A 25,879-nucleotide genomic window follows, 5' to 3' on the forward strand; every position below is an offset into this window, starting at 1 on the left:
CCTTCATGAGTTTCAATTTTCCCCCTATTTGTAAACTCTGTGTGTATGGGGCGGGGAAGGAGGGGAGCAACATAATCTCCAATATTCTAGGATAAGGGAAAGGGTCATGTTCAAGGGACAGAGAACTGGGGGCTTGGAGCTAATGTGATTTGGAGAACAGAGAAACTCCTCCCCAGCTCCTTTCATTGTCTGACAGAGTGGTGGTGGGGGAACCATGCCCCTTGCCCAGACTTCCCCCTCCCCTCCCCTCTTCTCCCTCCCCCTGTCCGTATTCAGACTGATGCTGTTCAACCTGTACATTTATTTACATGAAAGCCAGCGCTCTTGAATCTGCTCTTCATTCTGAGGATGTGACCCATCATCCCAGCCCTCACCCCCGGCTGCTGTGACATCATGGCCATCCCATGTGACTTCACTCTAAGAGCCCAGCAGCAATGCATCACTTAGACCTGTTCTAGGTGGGACGGTGGGATGAGCAGTGAGGCCGTTCCTGAGCACTTCTGGATGGCAGAGATGTCATCTAAAGAGCTTGCTCGTGTCACCGTGCCTTCTGAAGTTATATATGAAGGAGAGATGGCAGAGGCTTCTGGATAGCAGATCTACAAGAGCTAGCTGACTCTGTTAGGAGACTGCTGGAGCGCCCCTGCCCCCCACCTCTGTTTTCCCAGGTTCTTGCTGACCTATGGTGGGATGTGTATATGTGGTGGGGGGAGGGAGAGGGGGAGAAGGGACATAGGGAAGGGCAGGGCTGCCCTCCTCCCGAGTTCTGGCTCACTCACACACAGAAGTTCCTGCCTGTTGGTGGTCACTGTGAAATGGTGCTTTCATTGGGGTGAGGAGGCCAGCTAGGGGCCCAGCTGGTCTGCATTAGCACCGCAGCCTCTCTGGACTCTAGCTATGTGGGGGAATCCTTTTCTGGGGAGGAGGCAGGTTCCATCTCTCTCTGCCTCTGTTGGTGGCTTGGGAAGGCCAGGGGGGTGAGCAGAAAACACAAAGCCCTTGTCTGTCTACCCCCACCCTCACCCCCTTGGCTAGGGACTCCTTCTGGGATCTGGGTCAGGGGCTTGCTTGCTTGCTTCCTTCCTTCCTTCCTTCCTTCCTTCTTTTCTTTCTTCCTTCTGTTCTGTGCAATGAGCCTTCTGGCACAATAGGAACTGTTTTTTCCCTGGATTCCCCCCACCCCAGCTGTAGAGCTCACCCAGCAAACAGTGATTTAGAGTCTGGGTACCCTTCATGTTTAGGAGAACTGGGAGCATTTGGGCACCCAGGATCATAGGATTTAGAGTTGAAAGGAAACTTAGAGAACACTTAGTAAAATTCCCTCACTTACAGAGGAGGAAACTGAGGCCCACAGGTTGTGACTTGCTTGAGGTGCCACAGCTAGTGAGTAGTAGAACCAGAATTTGAATCCAGGTCTCATTACTCCAAATCCAGCTCTTTTTCCATGATGCCGTAATGTATTCTACTCTTCCCAGGGCCCCTAAGTCTGACCATGAGCCACACCCACCTAGTAGCCCCAAGAAAGGGCTAGTAACTCCCCTTGAGGCTGGAGGGCTGCAGGGTGGGAAAAAGGATCGGAGCAGTGAAGCTACTTAGATGTGGCATGGGATGCAAGGTCCTGAGGTCAGAGGAGTTTCTGGAGTGAAAGCTGGATGGGGTTTTAGACAAGCCTGTGACCTCTCCATCATGGGCTCCACAGCCCCAGCACAGTGACAGGGACCCTCCCACTGAACACTCTTCCAGTGCTCAGAGAGTAAGACCCAACAGTAGGAACAAGGGCACGGAATTTGGAGCCAGGAGACTTGGGTTCCTACCCCAGCTCTGATATCTGATCACTGTGTGACCACAGAGAGCCATTTCCCCACTCTGGCCTGACTCAGTTTCCCCATCTGTCAAATGAGAGAATTGGGCTACATGATCTCTATGGCCCCTTCTTGCTTGAAATCCTATGAAGCCTGTGTATGAGCGGCATCCAGTCAGGGAAGCATGACAGGACCCAGAGGGTTAATTGTGTGTTTGTGTGTCGGGGGCCTGGAAAGGAAGATTCTTTGAGAACAGGGAGGAATCTGGGTCTGGCCACCTTTTGGCAGGGGAAGCCCCCACCCTGGGTCGGGCCTCAGTTAGCAGGCAAGTCACCAAGCACAGAGCTGTTGGAGTCTAGGCATGGTCACCCCGACTGTCCTTTCCTTGGGGGCCTGGCCCATTGCCCTCAGACCCTCCCAGTTGCAGGGCCCTTGGACCCCCTGAGGCTCTCTGGGTTGTTCTGTTGCAGCCTCCACACAGCCCCCATGGCCTCAGACCCCCAGAGTCATCAGGGCTCCTGAGCTGCTGATCTTCTTGAAACGGTTGGCAGCACTCACAGCGATGAAATTTTTCTAGGGGAGAATAGAAAGTGTCTAGTCAGGGCATGAACTTTCTTCCCCCAAGATTCATTCAAAGATTGATACCCCTTAGGACACTTATGTTTATTGTATTAGTGTTTCACCTATATCCATCTCTCAAAATCCTTCAAGGCCCAACTGAGCTATTGCCTCTTCCAGGAAGCCTGCCCTGATTTCTCCCAGATGGAAGTGCTCTCACTCTCCTCAGACATTACCCTAAATCACTTTGTAGGTACCTATCCTGTAGCACAGATCACACATTGTTTTGTATCAGAGGCAGTGGAAAGAGCACAGGCTCAGGTGAGAGGAGGCTTTCAGTTCAAATTCCATCTCTGATATTTACTACCTATGTGACTTTGGGCAAATCCCTTTGCTCTTTGAACCTCAGTTTTCTCACCTGTAAAATAGGGATAATAACAATTGCACCAGAGCTCTAATTAACAAATATGGTACCTGGAGCAAATACCATAATATGTGGCCAAGACAAACATGAAAGACTCCCTCTCATCAACCTTTTTTTGTTTGTTTGTTTTTTGGTGAGGCAATGGGGGTTAAGTGACTTGACCAGGATTACACAGCTAGTAAGTTTCAAATGTCTGAGGCTGGATTTGAACTCAGGTCCTCCTGACTCCAAGGCCAGAGCTCTATCTACTGTGCCACCTAGCTGCCCCCCTCATCAACCTTTTTAAGATGATTCAGTTCCAACTGAATGCTAAGGTCAAATGTTTCTAAGCTTTAGCTCCACCAAAGGAATACATATACTGTTGGTGCCCTCTAAATTTCAGCACCCTAGAACAAAGCTCCAATTGCCCCACCCTGGTTATACTCTTGCCTAAATCTGTCATGAGGAAAGTTCTTTGTAAACCCCAAAGGAGTGAAGAGATGGCAGTTACTTTTGTCACTTCAATTCTTCAGGCATCCGTGATTTCATCAGGACACGTACTATTCTGACATAAACCATCACAGCATCTTCACACCTTGGAAGGTTCTCATAAGGTGTTGTGGCCAAGCCACATTGCATTCGGGGGTGGGGATGGGGGGTGTCAACACGTGAGCTTCCTCTCTACATTCAGCTAGGCTGGCTCTTCTGAGTCAGACATACAGTCTAGCACTAAGCTGTTTTCAAGACCTTCACAGGTTGGCAAAACCAACCAAAGTCTGTGCTGCCTCTGAGAGCCCAGCATCACCTACCTCCATGATGCTGGGAGAAGCATCAAAAGAAGGCTTTATTTTATCATTATTACGATTGTTATTATTATTGTCCACAAGTTCCCACTGCCCAGGTCTCACTTAATCTTTATGTGAGGCCCCTGTTTGGAGAACAGGTTTGGAAAATGTTTGCTAAATTGAATCAAATCACAGGCAGTGAGATGGCATAGTGGATAGGGACCAGGCCTGGAGTGAGAGATCCACCCTTAGATATTTACTAGCTGTGTGACCCTTGGCAAGTCATTTTACCTCTGTCTGCCTCAGTTTTCTCACCTGTAAAATGGGGATAATAAAAGCATCTACCTCCCAGGGTCATTGTGAGGATCAAATGAGATAATATTTGCAAAACCTTTGGCAAACCTTAAAGCTTTGTATAAAGGCTAGCTAGCTATTATTATTATTATTAAACTGAATTAAATGACTCTAAGGTCCCTTCCAACTCAAGTTCTGTGATCCTCTGTGATTCACATTGTACATATTTTGAATGTATGTTCTTTTTCTTTTTTTTTTAAGTTTTTTTTGGGGAGAGGTGAGGCAGTTGGGGTTAAGTGACTTGCCCAGGGTCACATAGCTAGTAAGTTTCAAGTGCTTGAGGCCAAATTTGAACTCAGGTCCTCCTGACTCCAAGGCTGGAGTTCTACTCACTGCGCCACCCAGCTGCCCCTGAACGTATTTTTTTTGCACCTTAGAATGTGAGTTCCTTGAGGGCAGAGACTATGCTTTTACCTTTCTTTTTAATTCCTCCGTAATCAGCACAGTGCCTGGCACACAGTGAGCACTTAATAAATGCTTGTTGATTGACTGACTAAACCGAACCAAATCAAATAACAGGATTGCCAATCTGGCAGCAGTTAAAATGCAGTAAAAAGAGATCATCATTTGAAATCAGAGGGCCCTGGTGTTATTTCTGGTCTGTTCCTTACCACCTAGGTGACCTTGAGAAAGTCACTTGCCCCAACTCCAAAAGGCGGGAGAGGAGTTTGGTCTCTTCCAGCTCTCTGCCTCGATGCCAAGGCGGTGAGCTTGGGGCAGCCTGGGTCCCTGACCCAAACACTGTGAGCTCCTCCGGGTCCCCTCGCCGGCCCCACCCTTAATGGCCTCCCCGTCCCCTCTTTGACCCAACTACCTTCCAGCGGCGCTTCATCACATATTTCTTCAGCAGGATCTGAGACTTGAGGAGCCGGTTACAGCGCTTGGCCTTCTCTGCCAGGTTGTTGAGCCAGGGGTGTGCCAGACACTGAGCCGCACTCATCCGCTCTCTAGGAAAGGTGGCTTTGTCAGAGCCTACATCCACCCCGCCCTTTGCAGCACTCTGCAGAGCCCTGCTGACCCATATCCCAGACCCCCGGGAGGTCGGGGGAAAAGGACCCTTGGCTAGGGGGAAAGATGGTCCTGGCATGCCAAAACTGGAAGGGGCTTTAGGGATCACTTTCATCACGGTCCAGCAGTTCTCAAATTTTTTAGTCTCAGGACTCCTTTACACTCTTAAAAATTACTGAGGTCCCCTCCAAAGACCTTTGGTTAGTGTGTAATGTATCTCTCAATATTTACTATATTAGAAATGAAAATGTCTTAGGATTCCCATAAAAATAGTTTTGACTCTGCAGATTCCCTGAAAGGGTCTTGGGGACCCCCAGGGGTCCCAGGACAACACTTTGAAAACCACTGATCTAGTCTAACTTTACGTCACAGCTCGGGAAACTGAAGCCCAGAAAGGAAACGGGATTTGCCCAGAGTGAGTGAGGAGCAGAATCAGAACCAGAGCTTGGGTCTCCCAAGTTGTAGGCCATTTTGTATGGGTGATTGAAAGCAATGAATGGGACTGGAGTCAGGGTGGGGTCACAGAAGAGAGAGTCAGGATGGGAAAAATGACAGGGGCCCAGGCCTTACCTGGGGGTCTTGATAATGAGCTTGGATACAAAGTCCTTTGCCTCCTCTGAGATGGTCTCGAAGGTCTCCTCGTCAAAATACCAGTTGGCAGCCAGGACATTGTTGAGGGTCTCGGTGTCATCATCTCCCAGGAATGGGGAGAGGCCACTCAGCCTGCCAGGAGCGGTGGGAGGGGGAAGTATGAGGAGGAAGAAAGGGTTATGAGGGAGGAGAGGAGAGGGAGAAGGGCAGGGTCAGAGGAGCATGGTTGTAAATGCCGAAAGATGGAAGGAAAAACTTTTCATCATAAGAACTGTCTCAAAGTGGAGTGAATGGCTTCCCCTAGAGATTTCAGGGGCTCTTAACAGCAGCCCAGTAAAGCCTATGGACCCCTTCTCAGAAGCATGTTTCTAAATGCATCAAATAAGATTCATGGGATTACAAAGGAATCCAATTACATTACAGTATTCAAAATACATATTTTTTTAAAAATAAGTTTAGGAGTAGCTAGGTGGCACAGTAGACAGAGCACCAGCCCTGGAGTCAGGAGGACCTGAGTTCAAATCTGACCTCAGACACATAACGCTCACTAGCTGTGTGACTCTGGGCAAGTCACTTAACCCCAATTGCCACACACACACACACACACACACACACACACACACACACACGACCAAAACAAACAGACAAAAAACAAATTTAACAGATGCCAGATTAAGAACGCATGCCTTAGACGTAATGAGTCTCCAATAACTGGGGGTGTGAATGCCAAATCAGGAATTTGTATAGAGGATTCTTATGCAGGTATGTGTTATGCTAGATGGTCTCTGAAGTGCCTTTCAACTCAGGTTCTGTAATTCTGTCTCCAAATAATCTAAAACCTCTTCAGCTCCAAATCTACAATTCCAGGATTACATGATTTTTCCCAATATCAGACTGCAAACTAAACCCAGTTCAGTGTACAATAGTAGGTGCTTAATAGCTATTTGTTGGATGAATGAATGAAATAGGGAGGAGGAATGAACTCCAGGGTCTCGGCCTAACTTTTTCTTTATCAGAAGGAAAGGGTGTAATTTAGGTCTTCCAACTACAAAATCTATGAGTTTTTTTGGTTTTTTTGTTTTTTTTTTTGCTGTCCCATGTGTTCTTCAACACCTGTACTTCCAAAAAAAAAAAGTTGGGATGCTTTACTACAGACTTTGGAGAAACAGGAGGACAATAGGAGTGGCAGTGGAGAGGAGTACCGTAGTTGGGAAGGTTCAGAAAGGATGGTGAGAAGGTTTAAAAAAAAAAAAAGGAAAGGGATTCATCAAAACAACACACACAGTAACTCCAGCAACGCAGACAGAAACAACGAAACAAACAAAATTGAATGCTATGAAATAATAATGACCACCCTTAGCCTCAAAGAAGAGCTAGAAGAAAGCGTCTTTCTCCCTTCTTTGCAGAGGCAAGGGACTATGGGTGTGGAACAGTGTATGTAATGTCAGGTTTGGTTGATGCGTTAGTTTTGCTGAACTGGTCTCTCTCTGTCTCAGTCTCTCTCTGTCTCTCTGTTCTCTGTCTCTCTCGGTCTCAGTCTCTCTCTCTCTGTCTCTCTGTCTCTGTCTCTCTGTCTGTCTGTCTCTCTGTCTCTCTCTCTGTCTCCGTCTCTCTGTCTGTCTCTCTGTCTCTCTCTGTCTCTATCTCTCTGTCTGTCTCTCTGTCTCTGTCTCTGTCTCTCTCTCTGTTCTCTGTCTCTCTCGGTCTCAGTCTCTCTCTGTCTCTGTCTTTCTGTCTGTCTCTCTCTGTCTCTCTGTCTCTGTCTCTCTGTCTCTCTGTCTCAGTCTCTCTCTCTCTGTCTCTCTGTCTGTCTGTCTCTCTGTCTCTCTCTCTATTCCCTTTTCCCCCCTCTTTTTTAGTCTCTGTTATAAGAGAGGGCTCTCTGGGAGTGAGGAGAAGGATAAATTGGGAATGTAAGTGATGTAAGAACAAAGGACAGCGAGACATTTTTTTAAACAAAGAAAGAGGCCAGCTCCTTTATCATTATAGATTGGCCCCTGCCCTTCAACAGAGCCGCAGAGAGGTCCTCAGAGCACTGAGGAGCTAGCTATACGAATTGCCCACATTTACGTAGACAGTACATGCCAGAGGGATGACTTGAATCCAGGTCTATCCTGGCTCTGAGGCTGAATCTCTAGCTACTATGCCATGGTGCCTCACATATCATACTCATTATCTATTATTAATTGGAATAATGGGTGGATAACTGCCAAGATGGATAGATCAGTCGACCAGGAATCAAGAAGATCTGAGTTCAAATCCAGCCTCAGACACTCACTAGCTGAGCAAGTTACTTAACCTGTGATTTCATCAATTTCCTCATCTCTAAAATGGGGATAATAATAGCACCTAGCTCTTGGAGTTGTTGTGAGGATAAAATGAGATATTTGTAAAAAGTACTTTGAAAACCTTAAAGCAGCTAGCACCAGGCCTGAAGTTGAGAAGACTCATCTTCCTGAGTTCAAATCTAGCCTCAGAAACTTAGTAGCTGTATGACCCTAAGCAAGTCACTTAACTCTGTCTGCCTCAGTTTCCTCATCAGTAAAATGAACTAGAGAAAGAAATGGCAAAGCACTCCAGTATCCTTGCCAAAAAAAAAAAACAAAAAAACCAAAACCCAAATGGGGTCAAGAAGAGTCAGACACAACTAAATCAAACAACAACAAACCTTAAAGTACCATATAAATACTAACTTATTGCCATGTGACACTTGGAGACTTTTCAAAGCACCGTCACATCTGTTATTTCATTCTGTTGCTGGAAGGGAAGTGTTATCATCCCCATTTTAGAGATGGGAAATAAATCTAAGGCCCACAAAAGAAGACAGACTTGCCCCAAATCAACCAGCAAGTCAGTAGCAGAGCTGGGAGCTCCCTTGCACCGGGAGGTCTCTTTCCAATGTCCCAGCAACTCTGACCCCTGAAGAGGGACTGCTGGTCTCAGCCCGCTCAGAAAACATCTGATCCTCTGCGGACAGACAGCAGGAAGCACCCTGTGGTGGGAAGGCTCAGTCCTCCTCCAGCCCCGGAGGCCTCCCTGGAAGTTCACACCCCCCTGTTCCCTTTCTCAAGTCTCAGAGAACCTCTAGCATCTGAGACTAGAACACTGGGCTCTAACTTCTTTCCTTTCAAAGGCTCTGATAATTCATCTCTGGATCTTAGGGAAGTGATTTCCTCTCTTGATAATCTCATTTTTTTTTCCATATCCTTTCCCTCTCTCTCCTTTACTAGCCTCAAGAAGGCTAGCAAATAAAATGACCTTAACCAAACTCACATTTCTATGGCATTTTAAGGTTTACAAAGTCCTTTTATCCCTGTAACAATCCGGTGAAGCAAGCCTAAAGTATTTAGTGATCCATCTTGCTATAGAAATGGCAATTATGATTAATGAGAACAGAGGTCTGTCTGGTTTTGGTTCAGATCGGTGATGTTCTGGGTATAGGGGAGTCCCAGCAGGGAATGCCGAGACTTCAAGGCTGAGACCTCAGCCTTAGACAGTTACCTTAGTGCACTGAGAGGTTAGGTGACTTGGCCCGGGGTCAAACAGGCAGCAGGCGTCAGAGGTGAGACTCAAACCCAGCTCTCCTTGGATCCAAGGCCAGTTTTCTATCTATCACACCTCTCTGGTGAGCTATTATTATCTACATTATGCACTTGGAGAACCTTGGCTCCCAGAGATGAAGAGACTTGTCCAAAGTCACCCAGATTAGTGGCAAAGCTATGACAGAGACCGGGGCCTTCTGACTCCAACTCCAGTGCTCTTTCCCCTATCTATACCTCTTCCCAGAATTTAGAGAGAGCTGGAAAAGTCCTTGGGGCTCATCTAGCCCAAATCCCTCATTTCACAGATGGGAAATCAGGCCCAGAGTGGTCCAGGACACACACAGGTGTTAAGAAGCAAAAGTGGGATGCAATCCCTTATCTGCTGGCTCTAAGTCCAGCACCCTGGACACAACTGGCCAGGCTATGAGGTCTATATCCTCTCCTTTTCACCCTCAGCAAGGCTAATCCCCTTCCCCTTTTCCCTGGGCTTCAGAGAAAGGCCCAGAAGCCTGGCTCACAGCATGTAGGTGATCACGCCCATACTCCACATGTCTGTTTTATCAGATATTTGGTCATAATTCACCACCTCTGGGGACAGGAACTCAGGGGTCCCAAAGTTGACTTTAAGCTTCTCTTTTGGATTGTACCTGGAGGGAGAAGGGGAAAGGGGAGCACAGGTTCAGGTTCAGGTGCCAGTGGGTGGGTGCTGGCTCCCAAAAAGGTTGTTATCTTTTTGCTTTCCCCTTCCCCCTGCCCCTTCCACTTCCAGGCACACAGCCAGGAAGCCCAGGGCTCAAGCACAGGGCATGCTGGTGTTCTCAAACTCCCAGCCAAACCCCTGGGAAGACTGCAGACCGCAGACTGGGACACTCCCCTTCCGCTGGGCTGTCCTCCCCTCCCCACTGGAGCAGGAGGTCACAGGGCTGGGGAAAAGTGGTTCTTCCCTACCCCACCCACTAATCGGGGAGAGGGGGCCAGGAGGACAGGACGGGGGAGGGAGGAGGGGAGGGGTACCTCCGTGCCAGGCCAAAGTCGATGATCTTCACCATGTGTCCCGTGGTGCTGACACATAATATGTTCTCCGGCTGCAGAGACAGGACAAGGCCCCCACACCCACACAGCCCCTCAGACCCAGGGGCTCCTATTTCTGCCCTGGCCAGGATGCCTATCCTGATTACCCCAGCACCACCTGCCACCCCGGTCCCCAAATAATCTCAAGGTACTCCCTGGGGAAAGGCCCTCCCCACTCCCCTTTGCCAGCTCTTCAAATTGTCTCTTTTCTTCAAGGCCTCATGACATGAGCTTTTAGTACTGGCCCTGACACTTACTATATCACCCTGCTCCCTACTTTGGGCCTATTTTCCTATCTCTAAAATGAGGTGGATGGACTTTACTGTTTCTTCTAGCCTATGTTCTAATATTTCTGTTAAGGCCCCCAGCTCTGCCATTCTATCTTCTAACATTCTGTGTTCTGACATTCTGTAAGACCCCTCCCCCAGTTCTGACATTCTATCTTCTAAGGACCTTCTCCACCACCCTGACATTATATGTTCTAAGGTCCCTCCCAGCCCTGCCAGTCTATGTTTTAACATTCTATCATCTAACATTCTGTGTTTTAACATTCTGTTAGCCCTCCCCCATCCCAGTTCTGACTTTCTATTTTCTAAGGACCTCTCACCCTCTGCCATTCTATATCTGAGGTCCCTCCCAGCTCTGCCAACCTATGTACTAACATTCTGTGTTCTAACATTCTACTAGACCTCCCCCAGCCTGTTCTGACGTTCTGTTTTCTAAGGATCTGACATTCTATGTTCTAATATTCTGTTAAATACCACCCCCAAGTTTTGATATTCTATTTTCTAAGGACCACCTCCCCCACCCTGACATTCTATGTTCTAAGGACCCTTCATATTCTATGATCTAATATTCTGTGTTCTAACATTCTATTTTCTAAGAACTGCCCCCCAAACACACATACTTCTGCCATTCTGTTCTAATGTCTCTCCCAGCATTCTGAATCTTGCCATTGTCTGAATGTCCCTCTGGGGAGGAGGGGCAAGGCATCCCTCCCCATCACCTCTGTATGACTCACACCCAGGCCTGGTCTTTGGTGATGGCAAGCCAATAGAAAGAGTGATGTTGGGGCAGTTTGTCTCCACTGCAGGCCCCGTCTCCCTGTGGCGCCCTTTCTCAGGTGCCCAGAATCCCCCTGCAGCCGTTGGCTTCTCAAGGCCCCCCACCTAGGCCAGTCTGTCCTGCTCAGACAGTATCCTGGGCTTGGACTTCTCTCCCTATTTCCCCAAATCAAAATCTGTTCCCAGCAAACATTTTGATCAACTTGGGTATTAATGAATGGTTAGAATAGAATTCTAACGGTGCAAGATTCTGGCGCCGGCCCAGGACAGTGGGTATGTGATCTTCCCAGTGCCCCTCTAACTATGAATCAGTCCGTCTTGTCTCCCACGCTAGGCTGTAATAATAATTATTCAGACTTCAAAATTCTGTAGACCTTAATGTTTACAAACGACTTTCCTCATTCTGCCTGTGAAGCAGAGAATGCAAGTATTATCATCTCTATTTTAGAAAGGCCTAAAGTAAGGCTGGAAGAGCCCCAGAAAGCAGGGGTTCTCTTCCCATGTAAGTTCTGCAAACTCAAGACAGTGTTCCACCCAAGCAGGGCCCATAGGACACTCAAAGGCTGACTATTCCTGGCCTATTCATTACCACCTTCCCATGCCCCTCACCCTCCTCCTCAGTCCACTGACCCAAGCTCAGGCTGGCTCTGGCAACCCAGGTACCTTGAGGTCTAGGTGAAGGACTCTCATTTTGTGCATAAAAAGGATCCCATCACAGATTTGCCTGACGAACACCATGGTATCCACCTCGGTCAGCTGGTAGTCCTCATCCACAATCCTCTCGAACAGCTCTCCACCCTCCACGCTGGGTGTATAAGACACCACCATGACCCCAGCCTCCAGCCACCCTCTCTTCCCACCTAGCCCCATCCAACAATAAACATCATCAGAGCTGAAATTTTTATATCAATTTCCCCACACAGCTTTGTGAAGGTTAATACCATGAGGATTATCAGTCCCATTTTACAGATAGGGAAACTGAGGCTCAGGACAAGACCATGACTTGTCTAGGATCACATAGCCAGAGAAAGTTCAAATACTTCTGCGTAACATCCAAGCCCTCTACAATCTAGCAGTGCCCCATCTTTCTAGCCTCAGGTTCATATTCTCCGTACCCTCCATACAAAAGTTGGTGGATCTACGGCCTCTACCCAAGCTGAACTTCTCTCGGGGCCCCAATCTAGCAATGCCCTCCTTTCTAGCCAAACCTTGATTCAACCTTTGACTCTTCTTCCTCCTTCAGCCCTCCCATCCAATTAACCTGTCAGTTTTGTGTCTGAATTCTCTCTCATACCTCATTCATCCTCTCTATACCTCCTGCCATTCCCCTTATATGGGCCTTCATTACTATCTGCCTGGATTCTTCTATTTCCACACTTTTCCCCCTTCAATCTATCCTTTATCCTGTTGCCTGAAAAAATCTTCCCTGTGTATTAATCCATCTTGTCATGCTCCTACTCAAAAACTCTAGTGACTCCTTATTACCAGCCGAGTAAAAGTTAGAGTCCCTTTCCTGGCCTTCAAAACCCAAAATTATCTGGCAACACTTTATTTACCTTTCTAGCCTTATACTCAATACTCAATCCAAGCTGGACCTCTCCCAAGACACCTCGTACTGACAATGCCTTTGCTCAGACAATATTTTCTGTGCTTTGAATGTTCCCCCAATCTTTTTCTTTTGCTAGTTGGAATCCCACCCACTCTTGAAGGTCCTACTCCTCCAGGAAGCATTCCCTGATCCTCCTCTATCTCCCATGGCATTTTATTTGTACTGCTCACTATATATATAATGAAATATTGTATGTGATAGCAACCATGTCTGTATCTTTTCCCCTACCTCTCACCCCCACTAGAATATGAGCTCCATGAGGGCAGGTACCCTGTCTCATCTAAATTTTGTAACTTCCCCAGCACAAAGCACACAGTTCTACACATGGTAGGTGTCTAATAGATGTTTCCTGAATATGTATTTGTTGACATGGTAAAGTCAGAACTTGAACCCAGATCTTCTGAGCCAAATACAGAACACTTCCCACTACCCCACACTGTCTAGATGTGTGTTTGGCACTGGGGGAGATGTGGATCTAGGGGTGGGGACCTGCAGTTCTTCAGGGAAGGCCACTTAGAATGAGGTTTAGGAAGTGGAGGTCAGATTGAAGGCTCAGGTACAGAATGAGCTCCTCCATCTTCTTGGAAAATGCCTGTCCTCCCCCTAATTGTTCACTCACAATTCCATGAAGAGGATGATCTCATGTGAGGTCTCGATGGCTGCATAGAGCTGGATCAGATTTTGGTGGTTCAACTGGTTCATCACCTCAATTTCCAACAGTGCCATCTCCTGGGTTCCAGAAACAGTCAGAGAACATTGACAGCATCACTATCACCACCAACAATATCATCACTAGCCCCCTTTTGTTTTACCATTTACTGTATTTGCCATTATCATTATCACCTCCATCACCACAACCACACCTTCCATTATAGTCCCCCATATTCACCAGAATCATTAATATTGCAACAGCATCACCACCACCATCACCCCCCCACCCCCACCACCATCATCGTCATTCCCACCACCATCACCATCATCACCACCACCATTATCATTATCACCACCAGTCACTAGATCTACCATCACCACCACCATCACCATCACCACTATCATTACCACCATCATCATGACCATTATCATTATCATCACTAGTCACTATATCTACCACCATTAACTTTGTAGCAGCCTCACCACCAACATCATTACCACCATTATCATCATGTTTGCCATCACCTTCATGACCACCAAGCCTTAAACAAATGTCTCACTGCTTGCAATCCTGTGCTGGATGCTGGAATTATAGGGGCTAGGTATCTTTCTGGGGCAGGGATGAGGGGGAGAGAGATGGACCTCAAACTGCCCTCTTTGGACCAAGAGAAAGTCTAGAGTCTTATCAAGAAGAGGAAGCCCTAGGTAGGGAGAAAGTGGAAGGATCTGCAGTTCAGGCATTCCCTCCAGAGCTCTCTTCCTATAGCCTTTTACAAGGGAGAGAGATTCTAGAAGGGACACGTGTGATAGATGGAGGGAGCTGGGAAAGACAGGATGCCTGAAGAGCCAGCTTCCTCCTGGAGTCACCCAGCTTGCCAGTGCCCTATTCATTCCCAAAGGATGAGAAGACAGACAACATCCACCTGCTGCCCCGGAAGACCCCACCTTGTCTTTCGGGCTTTGCTTCTTGATGATCTTCGCAGCCAATTTGAGGCCTGTGGCTTTCTCTGTACATGTGCAAACTTCCCCAAATTTCCCCCTAGAGAAAGGAGGAGTTGAGGGTCAGAGGGCCATTGGCCAAGGGAACAAGGTACAATATGCCCAGCAATGGCTTGGCCTCAACCCAGATTGATCACTGACCCCACCCACTCCCTGGGGAGGAAGATAACTGAACTAGTTTCTAGCCCTGCTTCTGTGTGACCTCCAACAAGGTCCTTCTTCTCAATGAGCCTCATTTTCCTCATCTGTTGTTCAGTCATTTCAGTCCTGTCTGACTCTTCATGAACCCATCTGGGGTTTTCTTGGCAAAGACACTGGGGTGGTTTGCCATTTCCTTCTCCCAGCTCATTTTACAGATGAGGAAACTGAGGCAAACAAGGTGAAGTGACGTGCCTATGGTCACACAGCTAGTAAGTGTCTGAGGCCAGATTTGAACTCAGGAAGATGAGCCTTCTTGACTCCAGGCCTGGCACTTTAACCACTGTACCACCTAGCTGCCCCTTTCCTCATCTATAAAATTGTAATGACCAAATGGGACTGCCATGAGAATCCAACAATAAAACAAATAAATTAAATAGATTATTGTTGTTTGTCCTTTGTTCTGGAAGAGGACCATGACATCAGGGTGGTGATTTAAGTGAGGGAGGGCTGTGCAAAGTCACCAGCCTCACTTTCTGCTCTGGAGTCATCTGGGTCCAGTGGCCAGATATCCATCAGGACGACTGGAGATGGCCCTCAAGTAGATTTGAGGAATAACTAAAGAACCCTTCAGGCCTCTCTTAGGAGCTCCAATCTTCCCCCAGGGGAGGTCCAAAAGATCAAAGCCTACAGGGAAGGGAGAACCAGGAAGGATCACTGGTTTTGTATGCGCGGTGTATGTGTGTGTGTGTGTGTGTGTGCACACGTGCGCACAAGCACTCCCGCGCATGTACAAAAGAACAATAAAATGTTACACAAACACACCCCACCTTCTAAGCTGGGTCACCCCCATATCCTGTGACCCAGGCAGTGAGAGGCAGTATGAGCTAAGTCAGGGCTGTCCAAGGTCAGGCATAATAATAGCTAACGTTAATCTGTTTGCTTTAATCAGGGGTATGCTGGTGGGTGTTTAATAACCAGCTCCTGAAAAAAAATGCATATACAAAGCACACATTTAGGTTTAATATTCATTATTTTTCTCTATCACTTTCTTAAGTCTAGCCAAAGTTTCCCAAAGTGGGGAATACCACCCCTTAGGAGGACAATGGTGGGGGGCAGTAGTTGTCTTGGGTGCAACTGGGGGGCATTGAATAAAAACAAGGGGATGGTGAAATCATAAGAAGAGAAGAAAATTTTGAAAAATCATTCGTATGTTTCATCTGTTGTGTAATAGAGTTAAATTTGTAGTGATTATGTTATTTTCCAAATAAACACATAAAATGAAAGTTATAACTGATCAGTGGTCAAGTCCACCAACAGGTCTTAACAAGCAAGTGTTGGCAGACAAGCATGTCACACATTGGCAGGAAGTCCAACATGCATCAGCAGGAATATGTGCGTGTGACTTGTTTACGATACAGTACTATACAGTTACATGATGCAATATTGCATCATCAAAGTTTCAATGCAGGAAAAAACCCACAAATTTATAATAAATTATTAAATTTAAGATATGTCATTTTAATATATATACATATATTATAATGATGCAAATTTCAAAAAAAAATGTTAAAGGGTTAAAGAAAATTTCCATGGGGGTGCTGAGTAAATTTTTTTTTAAAAGAAGGCAGTAGGCCAAATAAGTTTGGGAACCTCTGGTCTAGATGAACAACAAAACAACAAATCGATAAAACAATAAATGACTTGTGGGTTTTTCAGAGGTATAAATGCTCACATTGAAAATTTAACAATTGACTCTCTTGAGCCAGCTGGAGTTGGTTCCAGCATACTCCAGCTTTAAAGTCTACAAAACATTTTATAAATATTCCCTAATTTGAGTTTCACAACTCTTGGGAGGGAAGCACTGTTATTGTCCCATTTTGCAGAGGAGGAAGCTGAGACTTAAAGAGATTAAATGACTTGCTCAGGGTCCCACAGCCAGTAAGTGTTGCAGAATTTGAACCCAGCTTTTTCCAGCACTCTTTTCCACTCCCTCTGAAAATATTCCACTGCTACCCTGCTAAGGGGACAGCACCCGCTTCCCCCAAATTCACCTTTCTCTGCCTCCAGTAAAGCAGGACAGATGTGGGGATCCCTGAAATTTCCCCTACCTTCCCCCCTAGGCACTAATACTCTCTCCCTTTTCAAATTACCTGGTATAATACTTCTCTGTGTACATGTTGGACCTCCACAGTTGAATATAATCTCCTTGAGGGCAAGAACTGCTTCCTTTTTGTCTTTATATCACCAATGCCTGGCAAAGTGCCTCCCACATAGGAGGTACTTAATAAATGGTGGGTTGAAATCAATTTTGGTTGAATTCAATTCAATCCAGTCCAATTGAATTGAATTCAACCAGCATTTATCGAATGCCTTCTACTTACAAGGCATATTGCCAGGCAAGTTGGACCCTCGTAGGTCCATCTATGCTAAAGGTGGGCAGGAAAGGATCTCCAGTGTCTATTTCCTCTCTCTGTCTCCTCCTCACCCTCCTCACCAACCAGAGGAGGGCCCTGCCTTCATCCCCAACACCTGGGATAGGTGCTTAATAAATCTCAAGGAATTGAATTACCTGCCCTCCCGCCTACCCTCCCTTTGCACCCAAACCAGGCTGGCATAGGCTCTCCACCCATGCATCAGTCTGGCTTCTTACCCTCCTAGTTGATGCTGGGAGTTGATGGTGAATTCGCTGCTCACATTTGCAGTCCTTAGCTCCACAATACGGTGGGGGAAGGGAGCCGGAGGAGGGGGGCAGTCATCTGAGAACAAATAAAATACACATTCATTAAGGCAGGGGTTGGCCTTTGTCATTCTCCGCTGCATGGCACACAGTAGGCACTTAATCAATGCTTGGTCACTGATTAAGAGATTGTTGCATGCAGAACATAGACTGGACTAAGCAGACAGAATCTGAATCAGCTCTGGGAAAGGAGCTGGACCATACTCCCTTAGAAAAACACCTCCACAACTGGGTATGGAAATCTATCTTACCCGTCAGAAAAATAAGGGGGGAAGGGGACAAGAGAACAGGGGGTTGATAGAGAGGAGGGCAGATTGGGGGAGGGGATAATCAAAAGCAAACACTTCTGAGGAGGGACAGGGTCAAAAGAGAGAATAGAATAAACGGGGTAGGGAGGGGTTAGGATAGGATGAAGAGAAATATACTTAGTTTTTTACAACAGGACTACTATGGAGTGTTTTGCATGACTGCACATACATAACCTGTATCAAGATGCTTGCCTTTTCAATGAGGGTGGGTGGGAAGGGAGGAAGGGAGAAAATTTGGAACTCAAAGTTTTAAAAAACACATGTTAAAAAAGAAAAACATCACCACAACTGACCCATCCATCCCCCTAGGAACTCAGGTGGATCCCCAGTCCTGTATTTAGGCTCAGCCGACTTTAGTTAATCCCTGCTAAAACTCTGGGAGCAAGCATTAATGGCTGATAATGTGGGAGGGAGGCATTACATGGAAGGAGTGCTAGTTCAGGAGTCAGAAGAACTGAATTTGAGTCCTGGCTTGGACTAATTGTGTGAGCCACAGGGAAGTGGGTTGAGAATCAGAGAACCTGGGATCATAGGATCATAGAATTTAGTACTTGAACTTTTGAATCCTAGCCCTACAACCTGTGTGATTACTACTCGGACTTCCTGAGATTATGTGACTTGACCTCTCCAGGGACAGTTTCTTTCTCTGTAAAATGAGGGAGTTGAACGAGCTCTGTCATTCTATGTTTCGTTATAGTCCAAGACCCTAAAAGCCTTACAGACACCCCCGAGTACCTCCCAGCCCCACTACTACGTCATCAAGTAATCAAAGCAGAGGTCTGTTGGGACCAGAGAACCTATCCCCTCCTCGAGACATTCTTCCCTGATGGCCTTATTTATGGACGCAGGGGCTGAAACATACTGGTTATGAGGAGAGAGAGAGAGGCAGCAACATGGCAGATCGTGTCTGACTATACCATAAAGATCTTAGTTCAAATCCTGCATCAGATATTTCTAGCTGTGTGACCTTGGACAAGTCATTCATAACCTTTTTCAGCCTCAATTTCCTCATTGGTGATATGGGGACAATAATAGCATCTACCTCCCAGCATTGGGCGTTGTAAAGTTTAAAGAGCTATATACAAGTTAGCTGTTATGACCTGAGTTCAAATCCAGCCTCAGACATTTCTTAGCTATGAGACCCTGACAAGTCACTTAACCTCTGCCTGCCTCAGTTTCCTCATCTTTAAAATGAGGATATTAATAAAACCTAGGGTTTTGAGGATCAAACGAGAAAATAATTGTGCTTAGCACAGTGCCTGGCACATAGTAAGTGCTATATAAATATTAATTATTATTATTATTATTATTTTGGAGAGGTAGAGAAGGGGAAGAAATCCCCAGAAAGAGTCTGAGAAGCCACGTTTGCCATAGACAGAGGTTGCCACCTAGTGCCAAAGACCAGGAATAAGCAGTCTTTGCTCAGGGTTGGATCCCGGGGAGCAGTGGCACTTTCTATGGGAGGCAGCCCTCTCAGAAGGCTTCCTTCAGACCTCTGCAAGGGGGAGCCCAGTCTCTTTGCTAGAGAGCAGCGGCGTGGCTCAGGGAGGACTTTGGGTCCAGCGTGGCAGGCTGTTACTGACTCTCCACCATCTCCCTGACCCCACAGATTCTCTTCACCCTACCTCACCTCCTCCTAGGGCCCTAACAGAGTCGGTTCCAGCCATACCCCTCCCATAGGGAATTAAAGACAAGTAATATTCATCATCTCAGCCCCAAACTTGGCAAAGCCTTAATTGCCCCTAGGAGGCCGCTAGGTGGCGCAGAAGATAGAGCACCGGGCCTGAAGTTAGGAAGACAAGTTCAAATCTGGCTTCAGATACCTACACTTTCTAGCTGTATGACCCTGGGCAAGTCATTTAGCCTCTGTCTACCTCAGTTTCCCTAATAGGAAAATAGGGATAATAATAGAACCTACCTGAAGTGCTGTAGTGAGGAGCTAATGAGATAATATTTGTAAATCACCTGGCACACAGTAGGCTCTATATAAATGCTTATTTCCCTTCAGGTTCACTTTGTTCCTCCTCTGCTCAAGAACATTCTATGGTTCTCTATTGCCTCTGGATAGTCACAGACTCTAGATCTGAGAGGGGCCTCAACAGAATTTTTGTGCTCCATACCAGCGATTCCATGTGTAGGGAGCTCCTGGGGTGAAAATTCTTTCCACTGATGAACAGCAACTCCTCTCTAACTTATGGTCTTATGGAGTTGCCTGAGAACATTTAGAGGTTAAGTAACATACCCATGGTCACACAGCTGGTATGTGTCACAGGCAGGACTCAACTCAAGTCTTTCTAACTCCCAAACCATTCCTCTATCCAGGATGCCTATGCAGCTGCCTCTTTCATAACAGTGTTAAAGCTGAATGTGATCTTAGGAGGTGCCACAACAGAACCAGAAAGGCCATTAGAAATAATTTAGTCTGACTTCCTCAGTCAGGCACCGCTGCTCCCATTATAGCCCCTCTGGAGTCCCCAGGCCTTCAAGAATGCCCATCAAACCTGCCTGGAGCAATGCAGCCCAAGACTGTGTGGAACTCCTCCCTTCACTGAGCTCCTGGAGTCCCTCTTTCTGTGCCCTGGAGATCAGCATTTATGTACCCTGATCCACCTGAGATGGTACTCTCCCCAGCCCAGACTATGTTGTGACCTCCCTGAAGGCAGGGACCGAGGTCTACTTATGTCTGCATCAGTTAAAGTAAGGACGTGTAGTGAGCTGGGTGTTTCACCTGTAGTCCTTCTAACTTCATAAGTAATGAATTCTTCACTTCAGCAGCTTTCTCACAGCCCCTCATATCTGTATCTAGAAACTAAGAATCTCAGTCATGCACATTCAGAGATCAACAAGCCCAGCCCTTCATCTCCATCTCCAGAGACTGCCACTCCCAACCTCTCAGTCCAGCAGAATGGTCTGGCACCTCCCATCTAAATCTAGAATCCAACAATCCCAACCCCCCTGACCTGTTATCTGGAAACTAACCCTTTTAATTTCTTTCTGCTATATCTAGAACCCAACAATCCCAACCCCCCTCATCTGTATCTGGAAACTAACCTTTTTAATTTCTTTCCACTATATCTAGAACCCAACAATCCTAATCTCCCTCATCTGTATCTGGAACCCAACCATCTCAATTCCTCTCATCAATATTTAGAATTTTACCCCTCACAGTTGTGTCTAGAACCTAATTATCCCAACCCCTCTTATCTGTATCTGGAACATAACCATCCTACTTCTTCTTATCAATCTCTAGAATTTAACCCCTCCAGTTGTGTCTAGAACCAAACAATTCCAACTCCTTTCATCCATATCTAGAACCTAACAATCTCAATTCTTCTCATTAATTATCTAGAATCAAACAATCCCAAATTTTCTCATCTATAGCTAGAATTTAACCCTGCACATTTGAGTCTAGAACCTAACAATTCTTAGAAGTCCAACCCCCTCACCTCTGTATCTAGAACCCAACAATGAAACTCCCTCACATCTGGGAGCTGAGTATATTGAAAAAGGGCAATGGATTTGGAATCAGAGAATCTGGGTTCAAATTCTTACTCTGCTATCCACTATGTATATGGCCTTGGGCAAGTCATTTAACTCCCTAGTCTTCAGTTTCTATATCTGTGAAATGGGAGGATCAGAGTAGATGACCTCAGGCATCCTTTCCAGCTGCCTATGGTCTTTATCACAATTCTTCACAGCTGGATCTAGAACCTAAGGATCATAGTCATTCACATCTGCACCAAGCAACTCAGATCACATAATTAGAACAGTGCCTGACACATTGTAGATGCTTAATAAATACTTAGTGACTGATTGAATTTATAAATCATTATTTTTTTTGATTCTCAGAAATGAGGCAGCCAAATGGCACAGTGAACAGAGCGTTGGGCCTGGAGTCAGGAGAGTTCAAATCCAGCCTCACACATTCCTAGCTGTGTGACTCTGGGAAAGTCACTTAACCCCAGTTTCCGTGTCTGTAAAATGGGGAAAATAATAGCATTTGCCTCCAAGATTGTTGTAAGGATCCAATGAGATAATATTTGTAAAGCACATAGCACAGTGCATGGCACATTGTAAGCTCGACATAAATATTAGCTATCATCATCATCATCATCATTATTCACAACACCCCTGTGAGATGGGTTGAGAAAGGATTATTGTCCTCATTTTATGTGAAGAAAGTACTTTGCAGGGGGCAGCTAGGTGGCACAGTGGATAGAGCTCCAGCCTTGGAGTCAGGAGGACCTGAGTTCAAATCCGACTTCAGATACTTGACACTTACTAGCTGTGTGACCCTGGGCAGATCACTTAACCCCGATTGCCTCACCAAAAAGCAAAAAAAAAAAAAAAAAAGTACTTTGTAAAACTTGAAACACTACAGAAACATGACGTGTAATTATTATTGTTCTTGTTAGCAAGCCTGCTTCCTTCCTTTAAAAAAAAAATATTCCTCTGGTCTAGGAAGGATCTCAAAGCATCTTACATACTACTCAGGCTTCTGCCTCACTAGGGTAAGAGAAGTATAGGCATGGAGTGGGGGTGGGAGGACAGACGGGATGCTGGGGATGAAACCAGAGCTGAACTCAGACTTCTGCCCCAATGCATGAGGTTGCCTGATTTTCCGGCCCTATCCAGTGACATCTGCTCGATGTCAGGGCTCGGTGCCCCTGCCTCGAGCCCTCTCCTTGGCCAGAAAGGGAATCCTGTCTGGGAGCCTGAGCTGAGTGAGCAAAGGTCAGGCCCCAACTTGTCCCCAGGCTGGGGGGGTGGGGGGAGAGTAGGGTTGGCAGTGTCTTTTCTGAGTCTAATATTACTGCCCCGGGGGCCATTCAGGCTGGGCCTTGGATCTGGTTGGCACAAGATCCTGGTCCCTTTGGTTCTTCTGCAGGCTACAGACCTCATTGAGTTGGGGGAAAGAACACCAGAGTTTGGGGACCATGGTCCTTAAGCCCTAGACATAGGCTACCCCCATGCTGAACCCCACCTCATTGCTAAACCTACCCAGAATCTCAAAGTTATCCTCTTTGTTGGCACTAGGACAAGCAGTCTTCTCTGTCGCCTCTTTTTCCAAGGGAACAGCCTGGAACACGATCCCTTCAGGGTCGTCCCCTTCTTTAGCCGAGCTGCTGTCCGGCTGGGCTTTGGGAGGACTAGCTGGGCTGGGCTGGGCCTGGGATCTCTCTCCTTCTGGGCCCTGAGCCTTCTCCAAAGGCTTCTCCTTCTGGCTCCCTGCCTGAGGATCTACCAACTTCTTCCCTCCCTCTGCAACCTTGCTAGCAGCACCGGGGGTGGAGCTGGCTTGTCCAGGGATGGTTCCTGAGATCTGAGAACTCTCCTTTCCACTGAGAGCTTTCTCTGCTTCCCACAGGCTCTTCTCCATCGGTTTCTCAGAGCTAGAAGAGAGGGAAAGGGTAGATTTTAGATCCACTGAGCCTTTCATTGGTAAAGGCTCCTCATTCCCCAGCCAACTCAGAGACCCATGTAGGGTCTGTGCTCACAGGGAAGGTTACCAGAGAGACAACTCCATCACCAGGTCAAATTCTAGGCCTCAGGGGAGGGGACAAAGGGAATAGGTATCCAGGAAAAGTCATGCATGGTGTCAGGAGACCTGATGAGTCGTTCCTCAGAATAGGGAGGACGAAGACCGGCACCCCAGAGAGGGAGACAAGGGGAATAAATTTACAAGATGCTAGACTTATAAATGTCTTTTTAGAGCTGAAAGGAATCTTAGAGGGATAGTTAGGGCAACCCTTCCTCATTTTGCAGAGATGAAAGCTAGGGAGGGAAAATGACTTGTTTAAGATCACGCAAGTTGGAAACAGAGCTAAGATGAGAACCCAGGTCTTACTGCCTTTCACTGTCATTGGCTCCAAGGTCTCATAGCTCAGGTGAAAAGCCCTGTGGGTGCTAAGAAAGGAGAGCACTTACCTCTGGATAGTGGCAGGGCAGCTGGGGCTGTGCAGGAAGGGTGGAGGGGCCCTCTTAGGGTCTGCTTTGCCTGCTGGCTTCTTTTCTTCCTTGGTCCGTTCTCCTGCTCCTTGGCCACCCTTGTTGTCCTGCCCAGTCTCAGACCCCTTGGTGCCAGCCTCTGGTTTCTTCCCTGACGATTCCATCGGTAGGGACTGCTGGGGCAGGGCAGCCGGTGGGCCGGCACTCGCCTCCGATGCCAGGGGTGCCTCTCCTGCCCCTCCATCTGGGTGGGCCACCCCACCAGCAGTAGCAGCTTTCTCCTTGGGGGGGCCTGGGCTGCCAGGCAGGGGCTGGCCTGGAGGCACAGCTCCTTTCTCCTGGACAAGAGAAGCCTCATCAGCCTTGCCTTTGGGGGCATTGTCTGCAAGTGAGAAGGTGATATTAAATTGGGTGGTCCCCTGAGCTCCACCTCAGACAATGTGCTGTAGCTCCCTGGCCCTGCCCGGTCTTTTTAATCCATCCCCCCAATAACAGTAACAACCACTTATATTTCTATAGCTTGAGCAACAGATAGGGCAAGGATTATAGCCCTCCCCAACCCTTCCCCTCTACCATTTTTACAAAGGTGGGCTAAGGTTCAGAGAGAATCATAGGATCTTAAAGGTGAAAGGAACCTTAAGCATCATCTAATGCAGTCCTATCATTTTGCAAAAGAGAAAACTGAAGCCCAGAAAGAGGAAGGGACTTGGGCGCAGCTAGGTGGCACAGCCGATAGAGCACCAGCCCTGGAGTCAGGAGGACCTGAGTTCAAATCCGGCCTCAGACGCTTGACACTTACTAGCTGTGTGACCCTAGACAAGTCACTTAACCCCATTCTCTAACCAAAAAAAAAAAAAAAAAAAGAGGTACGGACTTGCCCATGATCACCTACCACCGGGACTGGGATCTGAACGCACATCTCTCTTGACTCCAAGTACAGCACTCTTTCCCCAAAATCTCATTGTTAGCGTCTAGATTCCTGGCCCATGTGCCAGGCCCTTTCAGGACAGCTAGATAGTGCCCACAGCTTCCACCTCTGTATCTGAAATGCTCATGTCCACTTCCCCTGGCTGGCTGACAGTGAGACCCACCCCTGTATCCTGCTTGCCCCTTTCCAGGAATGCCCAGAACTGGACCCTCTGCACAGGGCGGCTGTGCATCTTTTCCAGAAAGGGAGTGGGAATATGCCAAGGGTTTGCCCAGTGCCCAGACTCTAACTTCCTGCCTGCTCGGTACTTCCTATTTCTCTTGAGGAGACCTATGGAGTAGTGGAAAAAGCCCCGGATTTGGAGCCCAAGGAGCTGGTTTAAAATACCAATTCTGCTACTGAAGGAGAAAGTCATTTCCTATGTTTGGGCCTCCGTTTCCTAGTCTATAAAACGAGGAGCTTGGGCTTGGCATCAATCAGTCAACAAGAATTTATTGAGCGCTTACTATACTCCAGGGCCTATGCTAAGAGCAGGAGATGCAAAGAAAGGCAAAAACACAGCCCCTGACCTCAAGGAGCTTCCTTTCTAACGAGGAAGACAAGAGTCTCTTCTCTCCCACACAAGGCTCCAGAGGGCATCCCTTACTGTCCTGTGCTCTGAGCTAGGGACTATAAGCAGAGGATGGCAGGAAACACAGCAGCTTAGGGCACAGCCTCACAAAGAGAAGGATTCCAGCCCAGAGGGTAGCAGGGAGGGCAGGGGGCTTCACTTCAGCCTCCCACCTCAGGGTTTCAAGTTCTCCTAGCGCAGGCTATTCCCCCTACCTACCACCTGCCAGCTACCACCCGCAATCCCAGCACCTGGACCTGCTTCTGGGCTCGGGGCTCCTGGCTCTGCTGTTCCTTTGCCTATGGTTGCCATCAGCGAGGCTGGTCCTTCTGCTTGTCTGCCTCTAGTGTGTCGGACTATTGCCTGCAGAGAGAGGAGGGGAAGGGAGGTTTCAGTCCCAGGGAATGAAAGGGCAGAAGGAAACAGGAGGTAAGCTAGGGGAGTTCCTGACCAAGATGGGTCCTGGCAGGGGTGGGAAATCCGGAGAACTGAGGGGTGGGAGAAAAGGCATTTAGAGGCAGCTCTGGGGCATGCCAGGGGGCATAGGGAATCCAGTCCTGACTCTGGCTTGTACAGACTGAATATGAATGGCCCTCAGATCTAGAAGGTGTTGAGTGGTAAGGGACTAGGGGACGGGGTGAGTGGAGGGGGTGGGAAGGTTACCTGGTGGCCAGGCCCGGGCCAGGGCAGAGACGTGTGGCTGCCGAAGCTGGTGCTGCTCTATAACGAGTGCACGGAGCTGGGGAGGCAGTAAAGGAGGAGGAGGAGG

The 25,879-nt window shown here is 47.4% G+C and overlaps 1 protein-coding gene across 1 annotated transcript; it reads right to left on the minus strand.

Annotated features, from left to right (window-relative positions):
- Positions 1-320: 320 nt before the first annotated feature.
- LOC114047164 (myosin light chain kinase 2, skeletal/cardiac muscle-like) lies at positions 321-25,422 on the minus strand. The gene is made up of 12 exons (XM_027867932.1): positions 25,362-25,422; positions 23,552-23,954; positions 22,625-23,016; positions 17,229-17,334; positions 14,384-14,477; positions 13,407-13,516; positions 11,842-11,983; positions 10,058-10,128; positions 9,562-9,690; positions 5,481-5,633; positions 4,717-4,849; positions 321-2,375 (listed from the first exon to the last, which is right to left on the minus strand). The coding sequence occupies exons 1-12, from the start codon at positions 25,420-25,422 to the stop codon at positions 2,295-2,297; spliced, it is 1,875 nt and encodes a 624-aa protein (XP_027723733.1). The 3' UTR covers positions 321-2,294.
- Positions 25,423-25,879: the final 457 nt, after the last annotated feature.

This window comes from Vombatus ursinus, unplaced genomic scaffold (genome assembly GCF_900497805.2).
Source record: "Vombatus ursinus unplaced genomic scaffold, bare-nosed wombat genome assembly UNPS02014786.1, whole genome shotgun sequence".
Classification (NCBI taxonomy): Eukaryota; Metazoa; Chordata; class Mammalia; order Diprotodontia; family Vombatidae; genus Vombatus; species Vombatus ursinus.